This window comes from Poromitra crassiceps, assembly GCF_964638095.1.
Source record: "Poromitra crassiceps genome assembly, chromosome: 20".
Lineage (NCBI taxonomy): Eukaryota > Metazoa > Chordata > Actinopteri > Beryciformes > Melamphaidae > Poromitra > Poromitra crassiceps.
In genome coordinates this window covers 16,321,017-16,336,016 of record NC_139637.1, presented here as the reverse complement: position 1 = coordinate 16,336,016, position 15,000 = coordinate 16,321,017, and the positions used below count along the sequence as shown (strand labels likewise).

Here is a 15,000-nt window from a genome sequence, read left to right as displayed (position 1 = left end):
CTTCTTGTGGGTGTATAACAGCATGCACGTTTTGCTTTAGTAAATCGATCTTAGTGACCAATTGAAATAATCTCCTCCGTTTTTTGCACCGTACCATCCTCGCTCCACTCCTCAAAATCCATATTCCTCATATTCATCAATCCGTATGCTTTATGCTTTTCAGGGCAGAGACAGAAAGAGGACTGTCTCGAAAACATATCATTGAAGGTAAGACATTTTCGCTTCCAGATTATTGTATTGCTGTTTTCCCCCTATAAAATACAAACTGACATAATGTCATGGCACCAAAGGTAAATCTATTTGTGTCAATAAGAGAATTCTTTACAAAGCGAACATACTGTACAGGAGGACAAAGCAATAATCAGCCCAAGATGTTTGTGATCATTCTGTTATGTGATGCTACACTAAAATCTGTGTGATTATGATGAAACAGGTCTAAGAGCATCACTGGAGAGACTTCAGCTGGAGTACGTAGACGTGGTCTTTGCAAACCGGCCAGACCCCAACACGCCTATGGAAGGTGGGCGCGCGCTCATTCAACATGCCACTCTGCCGCTGTGTCTCCTCACTTGTCACGGACAGGGTGCCAGGTCAGATTCTGTGTCCTGGCCTGGCGGAGAACCTCTGCTCTACTGGACTAGTGCACGGTCCTCCTGGAGCAACTGCACAACGAATTACAAGGAGAATTCAGAATCATATCGTCTCTGTCTTACCCTCATATACTCAAACCCACAGCCAACACCCCTGCACACGCACGCACGCACGCACGCACGCACGCACGCACGCACGCACACACACACACACACACACACACACACACACACGCGCACAAACACACGCACGCACACACACACACACACACACACACACACACACACACACACACACACACACACACACACAAAAGGGTGCTATATACCTCCCCACACATCACACCACAAATCCCCTCCTCAAAAGTAGATCATTTTCAGTTCCAGCATATCACAACTATGATGAATATGATGCTAATGTTATGTTATTGCTGCCTGTTAGCCTTATCTGGGGAAAGTATGCATGAGCGGTATTACGTTCTCCACCGGCTGCGTAGGGGTGGGTTTCTCAACGTCCTCATACTGTAGCACAAAGAGTATCTGGAAATGTCTCTACATGAACAACACTGTTTTCATGTGTGTTCTCCAAAACCCCCTGTAATGACGCATTATGTAATAACTGCACATTATGTAATAATAATGTTATAAAATCTCACTTTCAATATGTAATAAAGATGCATTATGTAATAATATGCGCAATATGTGATAAATCGCCTGAATGCAATATTTCGTTTGATGCATTTTGTAATAAATCTATTGCATATTCCGCAGATTATTACATAATGCGGGGGTTACACTTTTTTCTGGTTGAAAATGTAATAAGTGACGCATTATGTAAGAAAATTAGAAAATGCACTGACTTTGTCATTGCGGGGGGGGAGTAGGCTAATAAATATATTATGTGTCAAAACCAGTCAAGCAACTAGATATCTATAGTTGTTCAGCTGATGACGAACTGAATCTAGCGACAACAGTCTGATCGCCAGGTAGGCTATACACCTTCTCTCTATAGATTATCTATTATCTATTATCTATCTATTACATATTATCTATTAATTAATAAAAAAAAATTATATAGTTGTACATTCACATAGGTAGCATAGCTGTTCTGCACAGTCATTATCTGCATTTAGAGCAAAGGTGGTGAGTGACCGTGTTGGGTGGATTGTTGTGTCTGTGGGGCCTCTGTGCTGGCATGGGCAATAGGACTCATGTACAGTAAGACCTTATCCAATAGAGAGGCAAAGTGAACGTCACTTCCTGCTTTTCTCCCTGTCCCAGCGCTGGAAAAAATATGAATGGCGGTGAACGGAGAATAACATTACTCTTTTGATCCCGTTATTACTGTTGCACTGTAAGTTATAAATCGGAAAGACTACATAGACTGTCGCCTAAGTGACGTCACTTTCTCTGCCGGCGAAGACCGCCGACATGCCACGAGCTTCCACGAGCTATGTTGTTTTTATACGAAACTAACCCCTACGTTTCAGTTTGACGACAAACTGCGACTTTCTTGACATGCAAAGTTACGTTTTAAATTGACAAAATTAACGTTGGCACCACCCCGTGGCACAATTCAAACGAGATAAAAAAAGTAACATTATTCTCCGTTCATTCATATATTTTTCATCGCTGGTACAGGGAGAAAGCAGGAAGTGATGTTTCACTTTGTCTCTCTAAACACTGGCCACGCCAATGTGTTCAGATTGTTCGTTCGTCTTGTGATTTTCTGCTATCGGAGAGACTCGCCCCTGTTGACACTTCCGGCGGAGGGAGGGAGATCAGATCCTTGAGATCAGATCTTTGAGGATCTGATCTCAGCCACATTGAGAACGAGCTGTCAGTGTAGTAGAGCTGATCAGCTGCTGTCGGGCCCAATGCCATCGAACGATGAGTGTAAAGAAAGAAAGTGTGACCCACCGTAGGGCATGGCAGTCATTGATGTGCGGAGTCCTGGGAGGGGTTACAAGGGTGTACAGTGATGCTGTGGGCTGTAGGGGGCGTATCAGAAGCACAACCCACCTGCCCTAGTCTCTTAGAACAGACGAGTTGGCTTCCGCAATTTTCAAATGCTTCCGCCATACCGTCTGTACTTCGTGGGGGAGAATCATGCACCAACCGGAATGGGAAGCAGAAAGGCGGGTCTTCCGCTCATTAGTCCAATCAGAATCCAATATGCCGGCAGAAAGGCGGGTCTTCCCCTCATTAGTCCAATCAGAATCCAATATGCCGCATTCGCGTGTCGTGATTGGTCGGATTCCGTAGAACTTCCTTCCAGTCTGAAGGTTTTTTTCCCAACTTCCTTGTGCGTGTTCTGGGGGTGTAACGTACAGACTGTGTATAGCTGCATTCGCCGGATGTAGATGAGACAGTCTGTTTTAAGAGACTACACCTGCCCTGCACCATCGTGGCTTGGCATATGAGCATCCCGCTGCTGGCGGCGGCCTTGATGCGTCGCGATGGGCAACACCAGGGAAAGAGGCATGCCGTGGTCTTGTGCATATGTTGTTTTGTTTGTTTGTTTTCGTTTTTGAGCTAAGGGCACAGTATTCAATGAGTAACCTCAGCTGTGCAAAGAAAGCTGGAGCATGGGAGCACTAGAGACAACACACTCATAAGCAGTGGAACATGCATGCACTTTGTACAGTAGCCTGGGAAAAATCAGCTGCGATGGGACATCAACTGTTGTGCTTGTCTTAAAGGAACTGGTCACCGCTTTTCAACCATAGTAGCTGTGTCTATCCAAAATCGCGATATAGTGTGAAAAACAACAACAGTTTTTTTTTTAAATCTCTGTCTCCGGGGCGTGGCTTCAGAATCTGCGCTACTTCCTAGAACCAGTGATGTCACTGGTTCTAGGAAGTAGAGCAGATCTTGAAGCCGCGGCCCGGCTCGCAGTAACCTGACTCTGCCTGATGGGGGGCGGGGGGGGGGGGGGGGGGGGGGGCGGTATTGTGTTCACAATGCGCCGGTTTGTGAACACAATACCGCCCCCGTCTGGCAGAGTCAGGTTATAGGCTCGCAGGGCTGTTCTTCAAACCACAGATTGTACTTGCGTTTTGTATGCCCGAATCCACGGTCAGTCACGGTCAGTTGTAATGATACAAAGCTGGTTGTAAAGCGGTGAATAGTTTTTAATTTAATTTGCTTGTTATATGCCCCATGTCAGACTATGCACGCATGTAACACACACACACTGTTCTGTTTTGAAAATTAAGGATTTTAATTTGGTATGCAGACTTCTTTTGGAGTGCGTTACAGCTTTAAAATATTTCTTTCTTTATTTGCTCTGATCCCATGGGCTGCAACAACATTGCTCAGCAGTTTCCACAAATTATGCACAGGATAACTAGACACAATTGTTGCTGGATTTCAATTATTCCAACTGAAATAGCATTTCTTTTGTCCTGAACACATTCTATTGGTTGTCGTGCATGATGGGGATTTTTTTTGTCTTGTCATTCACAAATTGTTCACAGTCTTGTTTTGTTTTTGTCACCAGGAGAACCATTTCACACCTCAAAGTCCAGAACATTCATCATAGAAGGTACATGGTACCCTCAGTGAAAAGTCTCTCCAAAACAAGCATTTTATGGCAGTGATTTGGTAGAATTAGTCTCCCGCCCTTCTTTCCTTTTGTCAAACCCCTCCTCCATTCCATAAAATGCTGGACTTCTTCCCTGGTGGTAGCAGTAGATGGAGCTTGTGATGTTTGGAGGTGGCTGAATGAGAAGGACCACACATTCATAATTTCTTTGACATTTTCTTCACTTGATTTAATCATTTTTCATTCCAAATAGATGTCTCTTCTCCTCGCTTCTTTTTTCCAGGTTGCACTTGACTTTTATATCATGACCCCTTTATCTTCCTTCAAAGAGTGCTCCCGAAGAGATGTAAAAAAAAAAAAAAAACGTTATCCATGCACAATTTTAAGAAGGGATATTTGGAACCATGCTGGTGTGGGATTTAACCTGTTCCTGGTCTGACCTTCTTCCTATCTCCTTGCGGTTGCGCTTTCCTCTCAATCTGTTGTAGTCTCTCCGTAGATCAGTCTGCTGAATGTATGTAACTTCATTGTTTTGCTGGTGTTTTGGTAGAGACGGTAAGGGCGATGACCCATGTGATCAACCAGGGGATGGCCATGTACTGGGGCACGTCACGGTGGAGCTCCATGGAGATCATGGTGAGTGCAGGCACGTACTCTCTTGCCTCCCCGGTGCGTTCCCCGACGCATGGTGCACACAGCGCTTCTGTAATCGGCTGTCCCCTGTGTGTCCCGTAGGAGGCGTACTCTGTGGCGCGGCAGTTCAACCTGATCCCGCCCATCTGCGAACAGGCCGAATATCACATGTTCCAGAGGGAGAAGGTGGAGGTGCAACTCCCTGAACTCTTCCACAAGATAGGTGAGCAGCTGAGAAGAGCACCCCCCTATAGTTGAGACTCCATATTTGCCCAAATTAAATCCTGGTGTTGATAGGGCCACTCGTGGGAAAACCTAAGAGTAAAATCCAGACGGTCTCCTGAACCTAATCAGCAGCCAATAAAAACTCACTGCCAGTGTGCAAAGTTGCCTATTGCAGCTTTAAACAGGCAAAAGTTGTCCCAACAGTGTCAAGCCGTGTCTTCTGTGTGCAGGCGTGGGAGCCATGACATGGTCTCCACTGGCCTGTGGGATCATCTCGGGGAAGTACGACAGTGGGGTTCCCCCTTATTCACGCGCCTCGCTTAAGGTAACGTTCTTACTTGTATCTCTATTCCTCATGTGAATCCATTGTGCCACCGCCTCCCACCAAAGTTAGCCTGTTTCTACCTTTTGATTTATGATCATTGAATGTGTGGACATCTATAAATAGGCCTACCTATTTTCATTGCTGTGATCTTAAATTGTAGAAATGTGCATCAGATCTATGGCTGTGTATGGATTTCTTGAATGCCATGTGTGTCCACGAAGGGACGCTTAATAAAATGCCTAGAAACAAGGGGGGTAATGATGAGAATGGTCATTTGGACTACAATGTCTCTCACAAGCTTTGTTGATGTGGGGTAGTAGTATTAGGTTAAACCAGACAGAAAAGAAAATCATACATCAACCTGAAAGTGTTACCCATGCATAGATGTAAACAAGTTATTTTTCTTGCTCAACTCAACCTTAACCTATATTCTGCTGTAAATGTGGTGAAAAGTCTTGACGAGAATGGAGACTGAGGGGGGGGAGTGAAGTCCGTCCTAGAAAAGATGGGCGATGGTTTAGCTGACTTTTTCCATGACAAGCAGTGGCATCTCCCAGGTGCCATTTGAAGCGTTTTTGCTTCAAAAGTCATAAAGGTGGTCCTTGTTTGTGAAGATTATCCTGCTGAACACAAATTTCCACTCCCACAAACCTGTTAACCACAGACCTTATTTAAATCACCATTTCCCCCTTACGAACCAGCATGGCGGCGATTTGCTACTTCCAACTCATTCCTGCTGCGGTACTCTAAATGCACCGCCCTAGGGTGCAGAGATGTCTCATTCAGAAGGGAGGTGTCTAACTTGGAGGATGTTGGCGTCCCACAGGCAGAGAGGATTGTGGGTGTTGTAGTCCTGAGCTATTATGTGCTGTGCTGCTGTCTGCAACAGGGTTACCAGTGGATGAAGGACAAGATCCTGAGTGAGGAGGGGCGCCGTCAGCAGGCGAAGCTGAAAGAGCTGCAGGCCATCGCCGAGCGGCTGGGCTGCACTCTGCCCCAGCTTGCTATTGGTATACCTGCTGCTCTCTCTTTTTCTCTCTGTCTGTACGTCCTTCCCTGTGCATCCACCCATTCCTACCTGCGTAGCGTCGGACGTCCTCGGTTTTGCTCATCGGACGTTTTTTGTCTGTGCGTCTGTGGCAGCTCAGTCGGAATTGGTCGTCACTTCTTCATCACACGTTGTAGGATAATTCCATCCGTGGTGAATTTTTAGAAGGGAGATTGGATATTTTGTCCAGTGTGAGGTCACACTGGACAAAATATCCAGTGCTTCACATTCACTGTGGCCGGTGTCATGCCGAGTTTTGCACCCCCGCCGAGAATTGCACCTCCACCATATTTTGGGGCTGTTTTAACCATGAGCCAGAAGAGAGCCCCAAGCATGGAGGTCACCTCCACGCGGATCTAATGCATCACAGTCGGTCTCTGTGAGCCAGGACAGACCCCCTGGCTTGGAGATCACGTCTACCGACAATTATATCATTTTTAAACAGTTGAGTTTCCGTATAAATCATTACAATATGCTCCCGGAAGGTGGGGATGCAATTCTCGGCGGGGGTGCAAAACTCGGCATGACACCAGAATTGTTCTCTAATGTGTGTTCTCTATCAGCCGAGGTCAGAAAACCTCTTAACACTTTATCTCTAGTACATTATCAGGACACTCATCGTGCACTAATAATACATCATGACCACAGGGCCCAGTTGCACAAAGCACCTTAGAGTTAAGGTGTCCATAAAATAGAATCAGCTGCACAAAACAGCCTTAAATCTTGTGCTTATGTTTTCCTTAAAATGTTTAACCTTATGGAGAAGATTTAAGGGTCTTTTGTGCAGCAGATTCAATTTTATGGACACCTTAACTCTGACTCTAAGGGAAATCTTAACCTAAGGTGCTTTGTGCAACTGGGCCCAGGCTTATAAGAACATACATTATCCCCACTGACTGCACAGCTACTTACCGAAAACATGAAATACTGATTTTAAATGATTTCATTAGAAGCGCGTAACAAGCTATTTGAACTTCCGTTGCGCGGTGATGATAGAGAGGCAAAGTGAAACGTCACTTCCTGCTTCAGCATGCGTACCAGAGATTTTCATCCACCATTTATTTTCCCATAGACATTTCGTAAAATGCTTATAAAAAATAGTTTTACTTGTTCAAACCAAACGGTTCAGCCATATTTAGAAACAGGAGAGACCACAGAACATTTCACTCAGACCAAAATGTATATATTCTTTTTGCAGATTTAAAGAAAAAAAATCAATGTTTTTTTTTAACGTTTTGGTCCGAGTGAAATCTTATATGGGAAAATAAATGGCGGATGAAAATCTCTGGTACAGTGCTGAAGCAGCAAGTGACATTCACTTTGGCTCTCTATAACAAAGAGCTTACTCGATCCCTGACGACATAACTACTGCAGCTGAGGAGGTACGTGCAATAAAGATGGGCAGCTGTGTGCTACATGTAGCAAACAAGCCATTTTCGAATGAATGATATAGTCATATCCACAATGTGTGTGTGGCAATATGGGATCTCTTTTACAAAAGCTGATGAAGGAAATTAAAGGAAAAGTTCCAACTATTTTGGTCCTATAATTTGTCTTTACATGCCTGTAGTACAGTGAGCTGGAGACAATATTGACTCCAGAGCAGTCCGTTGAAAGCTTCATTGCTACTGTAGGCCTCTTGCTTCTAACAATTTGTCAAAATATGTCCAAAAAGACTCTACATGGAAGTTGAGAGTAAACATACAAGTTGCAAAAGTATTTAAATTGAAATTAGTTTTGATTTCACTACAATTACGCCGTTATGGACACTGTAAGCAGGAAAATCGCCGAGCTATTCTTTCTCTGCCACAGTACAAACTGCTGTGGGTGAAGCGTTACTTGTGCTGTGGTCTAGTTTCGGACAGTTAGGTCCGATTGAAAACTTGCACGTGGAGCCGGGTAGAGTTTGGTAGTGCTGCTGCTTTTCCGGCCTGTTAATATAAATACTTGCGGTTGGTCGCTATATCACTTTCATCTTTTTGACAGATATTTTCGACGAACCCCATTTGGACCATTTCAAGCTGACTCTGGAGCCAATACGTAGGCTATCTGCGGGTCCATTCGCCTTTTTCCACCCCAGCCATTTTGTGTCTAAAAGGCAGGAAGTAACATAGGTGCAACCAAAACATTAACGAGGGGCCCCCCCGGCACTGGAACACCTAAATGGATTGGAAGGTGGAAACACTCGTTAATGTTTGCTTGCACCTGTGTTACTTCTTGCCTTTTAGACACAAAATGGCTGTTGGTGGGAAAAGTTCAATGTATTACGGAAGAGACAAATTAAATATAAGTTAAAAATCACCAAACGTTTTCTTTAAATTTACTCTACATGTCGAATTTAGAGTGGAAGTCACTACACAAGTCCATCCATAGGCCCTCATGCAGTGTCCCGTGCAGGTCTCTCTCTCATCTAAATCTGCATCTCTCTGTTTCTAGCCTAGGTCGACTTGATTTAAGAGCCTCCTACGTTCTGGTAATGGTTTGAAACCTTGGTAATTGACATTGACAATTGGTAATTGACAATAATTGACATAATTGTTCCAAAGGTGACATATTAAGTCATTTCCATTTGCCCTTTCAGCTGGGGCGTAACGCTTATTGGACAGGTTGAATTGATGTTTTAGCTGCTCAAATGACATAGAAGCTCTTTCTTATACCAATCTACCTGTTTCATGCCATACATTGTAAATTATATTAGTTCATTTGATTAGAAATCAACAAAATAGACTGAACCTCTTAATGGTTTAGCGATACGATTAGATGTGAAACAGCATCTGTTACGTGAAACTGTCTATATTCAGAAATAACTGACATCGTTGGCCAATCAGAACTGAGTAATCAACAAAGTTGTATCATACAATTCCTTGTGTGTCCTTTAGTTAACACTGCATATGTCAAAAGTGTTTTTTTTTTTTTATATATTTACCAGTATGACATGACTATTGCAGTCATGATTGGGCAGTCAGTAACTGTAACAGTCTATATGTCAGTGACTAAATGTACAATGTACATGCACACACTGGTGCACACACACACACACACACACACATGCACACACCATGTTGGAATTCCCTAGTCCCGGCCTGTCCAGTGGTAGAACACCTGCGGTCCAAATCTCTGTCTGTCTGTCTGTCTGTCTGTCTGTCTGTCTGTCTCTCTGTCTGTATGTCTGTCTATCTGCCTGTCTGTCTGTCTGCCTCTCTGTCTGTATGTCTGTCTGTCTGTCTGTCTCTCTGTCTGTATGTCTGTCTGTCTGTCTGTCTGTCTGCCTGTCTGTCTGTCTGTCTGTCTCTCTGTCTGTATGTCTGTCTGTCTGCCTGTCTGTCTCTCTGTCTGTCTCTCTGTCTGTCTGTCTGCCTGTCTGTCTGTCTGTCTGTCTGCCTGTCTGTCTGTCTGTCTGTCTGTCTGTCTGTCTGTCTGTCTGTCTGCCTGTCTGTCTGTCTGTCTGCCTGTCTGTCTGTCTGTCTGTCTGTCTGTCTGCCTGTCTGTCTGTCTGTCTGTCTGTCTGTCTGTCTGCCTGCCTGTCTGTCTGTCTGTAATAATTTGCCATAAGCTATTGCAAGGGCAGGCACGTGTGCTGACTCCGGACTCGGGTAATAGGCCTTAACCCATTGATACCTGATGCAGCATTTGCGTGTATATCCCTCATTTGTGTGTGTATCCCTTGTCACGCGGTTCGCAGTCTTAAAGGGATACACACACAAATGCTGCATCAGGTGTCAATGGGTTAACTCGGACTCGACTCAGACTCTCCTTTGGTGATTTGGGGACTCGAGACTCGACTTGGACTCGAGCTATAGTGACTTGGCTGCAACAGCGGCCACGCGTGCTGAACACAGCATTGCTTTCATGGTAGACATCTGTGCTCTCCTGCAGCCTGGTGCCTGAGGAACGAGGGAGTGAGCTCTGTCTTGCTGGGGGCCTCCACCACCGACCAGCTGATGGAGAATATCGGAGCGATACAGGTTAGGCAGTGCACAGTCAACACACACACACACACACACACACACGCACACGCACACACACACACACACACGCACACGCACGTGCACGCACACACACACACACACACACACACACACGCATGCGCATGCACACACACACACACACACACACACACACACACACACAGTAGGTCAGTATTATTTGTTAGAGCATGTAATTTTCTTTGCATTCTTCATTAAGATGTTTCGCCACATCTCATCATCAAGCTGGTGTTCTTTTAAGTGATAGTGGGGCTGTTCACAAACAACTTAGAACTTTTTCCTTAGAGAACAAAGCGTTCACTAGTATCTTTTCCAAATGATTTGTGTACAGACCACTCTTATTGGTATGGATTGAATATAACTACATCATTGTAAATGGCAGAAGAATTGTGCTTGAGGAAGGTCAAATTCAGTCCAGAGTTGTGAAAAGGAGTGTCCCTCCTAAAAAGAGATCTTGTATTTTAGAAATACCAGCATCGTTCCATGTTTTGAAACGCACGTCTGAACAAGATTCTGCAAAATCAGGATTACATCGGTGTCACTCTCACTAAGTGCCTATTGATAGTATTCTGTTACATCACCACACGGCCATTTTGGTAGGAAAACAACAGGTGATTGTGATCAATTAACAGGTGATTACAATCAAGTGACACTTAGAGCCAATGGGCTGTGTGTATTGTATAATACACAATGTGTGTATTGTAGCGCCATATTGGTAGGAAAAAGGCTTGTGACATCATCGGAATACTATGACTATGTAGGTACTAGTGTCCCAATCAATCAGAGCATCTTAAATGTCCAAGTGGTAAAATACCAAGGATTTCTCTGACTTCATGTTCTTTCCTCTACAAAAGCAAAAACACCACTCGAAATCAAAGTCTGTTCTCCAACAAAAGCAAGCCTGTGGTGCAAGTGGCTTCGTTCATTTCCATCACTTAACAAGCTGATAAGGTCAAGCTGTGTCTTTGCCCCAAGGGGACAGACGAAGCATGCTTCGATGGACCCTTTTTCACAGCCGCCATTTTGTGTCTAAAAAGCAGGGTAAACACAGGTGCACCCGACTCACTAATTAGGTCCCCAGCACTGGATCGCCGAAATGGACTGGAAGTTACTGGAACCCAAATGAATGTTTTTTGGTACACCTGTGTTTATCCTGCCTTTCAGACACAAAATGGCTGCCGTGAAAAGGCTCTATTGAACTGGCTGTGCGGAGTCGGCAGCAACATCTGCGTAATTTGATTTCTGGGGCATTTGCCGTGGCCCCTCCCCCCTCCCACCACCATGGTGGAAGCTCTGCTATTTTTAGCCAGACGGGGAAATCTCTTCACTCTTGGGTGCAGAGATTTGTTCTGCATCACTTCCTCCATTTTCTCTTATTTTAGTCTGCACAATATGTTATTATTTAGATCCATGTTTCCCAAACTTTTTTCCCTGCAGGACCCACTTTCTAACAATAACAACCCATCGCGACCTAATTCACGATAGGCCGTATCTATGAATCATGAGAAGAGTGAATTTGTGCATCAATAGAACGAACGTTCCTGACCATTTTGACTGCCACTTCCACACCACCTTGTCATCACCCTCTTAAAATAATGGCGTAAGTCACTTTTTGAGGAAAATGCTATTTTTGCCTAAATCATCTCTTCGTGATGCTGGCCACCTCTGGTAAAATGGCCTTAATTGTAGTCCTTAATTAAGTCCTTAATTGAAAAGATCACGCTGTTCCTATACCTGGTAATGCAATGGCCTATGTCAAGCGTGTGACTTAGGCCGTTTTATTTTTGCCTAAGTCAAGACAATGTGACAGGCAAAAATAAAAAGTCACACGCTTGACATAAAATGCAACTGTAAGTCAGGCCTTAGTCTGTTTTTTTTTTGCCTAAGTCACAATGGCATGTTCGTAAATTGACCTAAGTTATCTAATCAGTCATCTAATCGTTTTATGTTACATAATTGACAGACAGTGTTATTTATATGTCAATAGTCATCTATTGTCATAAAAAAAAATTGCGGCATGATTTAATAAATATCATATATTCTGTATTTGGTTCAGTTTTTCATGTTTTCTGAAAAACTTGAAAAAGTGACTTCGGCCATTATTGTAAGAGGGGGACATTGTATTATCTTGAATAAGTAAAGCAGCGATTTCAAAGACATACGAGTGATTATTTGATTTTGGACACTTTCTTCATGTCCATTTGTTTCGGTGGAATCATGTCATATCATGTGCGAAACTTCTACTAATCGGATTCCCCGGTGCTCCTTCCGCTCTTCTCCTCCCGCAGGTTCTTCCGAAGTTGTCCTCGTCCATCGTGCACGAGATGGACAGCATCCTGGGCAACAAGCCCTACAGTAAAAAGGACTACAGATCCTAGAAGCACCAGTGGGGGACCGCCCAGCGACCGGAGCGTGATATCAGCCTCTGTTTTTGCGCCAGCTGCTTATGAATGAGACACCAACGCACATAGGGAAAACATAGCCATTAAGACAAGAGTGCTGCAAAAACCTTGAGCAGGGTAACCGTTGGAATTTGTTTCCCAAAGATAGGGGATGACGAGCAGAGGGTGTCACACTCTTCAAGGAAGCAGATTAACAGTGCACAGTGCAGTATATGAATGAACGCATTTAAATGAGCTCTTTATCGTCCCCTATAATTAACAATAGCAAGTTCTAGAATATGCATTGAATTTTCCCATTCGTTTGAGCTGCCTCTCCCCCCCCCCCCCCCCCCCCCCCCAAAAAAAGAGAGAAAAAGATCAAGGAAACAGTGAAACGCTTTGCTTTGTTCCCATTGGCTGAACCGTTCATGCACTTTTGAAACTAGCTTATCGAGCGAGAACCATTTCCTCAGTATACCAAAGCTGACTGCTACATGCCAAGTCGGCGGTCTGATGTAGAACAGTCTCAAAGTTATTCTGTTTACAATTTTACAAGTATTGTAAACCCATGGAGCACAAAACAAGACGTTATCCTCTTTACAGTAGCTTACTGGCAAAACCGTGCGCGCACAGAGACAACAGCAGGTCACATTCAGAGCTTTTCAAATTGTTCAGTTGAAACACGCGTTTCCCATCCAGGAATGCAATTCTTGAAACCAACAGGGCGAAAAAGCGCGTTCGCAAAAACAACATCTATCCTGTTCTCGCAGCAGCTGTCGTCACGGCCTCCGCACAACACCTACTGTAGTGAGGCGGGGGGGACCACCTCGCTCCACTAAGTCTCTGTAGTGAGGTGGGGGGACCACCTCGCTCCACTAACTCTCTGTAGTGAGGCGGGGGGGACCACCTCGCTCCACTAACTCTACTGTAGTGAGGTGGGGGGACCACCTCGCTCCACTAACTCTCTGTAATGAGGCGGGGGGGACCACCTCGCTCCACTAACTCTCTGTAGTGAGGCGGGGGGACCACCTCGCTCCACTAACTCTCTGTAGTGAGGCGGAGGGACCACCTCGCTTCACTAACTCTCTGTAGTGAGGTGGGGGGGGGGGACCACCTCGCTCCACTAACTCTACTGTAGTGAGGCGGGGGGACCACCTCGCTCCACTAACTGTCTGTAGTGAGGCGGGGGGGGACTACCTCGCTCCACTAACCTACTGTAGTGAGGAGGGGGGACCACCTCGCTCCACTAACTCTACTGTAGTGAGGCGGAGGGACCACCTCGCTCCACTAACTCTACTGTAGTGAGGCAGAGGGACCACCTCGCTCCACTAACTCTACTGTAGTGAGGCGGGGGGGGGACCACCTCGCTCCACTAACTCTCTGTAGTGAGGCGGAGGGACCACCTTGCTCCACTAACTCTCTGTAGTGAGGCGGGGGGGGGACCACCTCGTTCCACTAACTCTCTGTAGTGAGGCGGGGGGGGGGGACCACCTCGCTCCACTAACTCTCTATAGTGAGGCGGGGGGACCACCTCGCTCCACTAACTCTCTGTAGTGAGGCGGGCGGGACCACCTCGCTCCACTAACTCTCTATAGTGAGGCGGGGGGGACCACCTCGCTCCACTAACTCTCTATAGTGAGGCGGGGGGGACCACCTCGCTCCACTAACTCTCTGTAGTGAGGCGGGGGGACCACCTCGCTCCACTAACTCTGTAGTGAGGCAGGGGGACCACCTCGCTCCACTAACTCTCTGTAGTGAGGTGGGGGGGACCACCTCGCTCCACTAACTCCCTGTAGTGAGGCGGGGGGGACCACCTCGCTCCACTAACTCTCTGTAGTGAGGCGGGGGGGACCACCTCGCTCCACTAACTCTACTGTAGTGAGGCGGGGGGGACCACCTCGCTCCACTAACTCTCTGTAGTGAGGCGGGGGGGGACCACCTCGCTCCACTAACTCTCTGTGGTGAGGTGGAGGGACCACCTCGCTCCACTAACTCTACTGTAGTGAGGCGGGGGGACCACCTCGCTCCACTAACTCTCTGTGGTGAGGCGGGGGGACCACCTCGCTCCACTAACTCTCTGTAGTGAGGCGGGGGGACCACCTCGCTCCACTATCTGTAGTGAGGCGGGGGGACCACCTCGCTCCACTAACTCTCTGTAGTGAGGCGGGGGGGGGACTACCTCGCTCCACTAACTCTCTGTAGTGAGGCGGGGGGGACCACCTCGTTCCACTAACTCTCTGTGGTGAGGCGGGGGGACCACCTCAC

The 15,000-nt window shown here is 46.0% G+C and overlaps 1 protein-coding gene and 1 pseudogene across 6 annotated transcripts in view; one reads left to right on the top strand and one right to left on the bottom strand.

Moving 5' to 3' along the window:
- LOC310794761 (voltage-gated potassium channel subunit beta-2) overlaps positions 1-12,732 on the top strand; it is a gene marked incomplete at both ends in the record, with an annotated part of 67,160 nt that extends 54,428 nt beyond the window's left edge. For 4 of the 5 annotated variants that reach the window (XM_083656797.1, XM_083656796.1, XM_083656793.1 and 1 more), the window contains 8 exons: positions 164-207; positions 434-520; positions 4,688-4,773; positions 4,873-4,993; positions 5,226-5,320; positions 6,210-6,330; positions 10,245-10,333; positions 12,643-12,732. In XM_083656797.1, coding sequence (XP_083512923.1) covers positions 164-207; positions 434-520; positions 4,688-4,773; positions 4,873-4,993; positions 5,226-5,320; positions 6,210-6,330; positions 10,245-10,333; positions 12,643-12,732 — 733 coding nt within the window. Of the gene's footprint in view, positions 1-163; positions 208-433; positions 521-4,092; positions 4,138-4,687; positions 4,774-4,872; positions 4,994-5,225; positions 5,321-6,209; positions 6,331-10,244; positions 10,334-12,642 lie in introns of all 5 variants that reach the window. The other variant, XM_083656794.1, reaches the window with a different exon arrangement.
- The window catches only part of LOC310794898 (E3 ubiquitin-protein ligase TRIM35-like), a 571,381-nt pseudogene that overhangs the window by 141,272 nt on the left and 415,109 nt on the right, over positions 1-15,000 (bottom strand). The gene's annotated exons all lie outside the window — the stretch shown is intronic.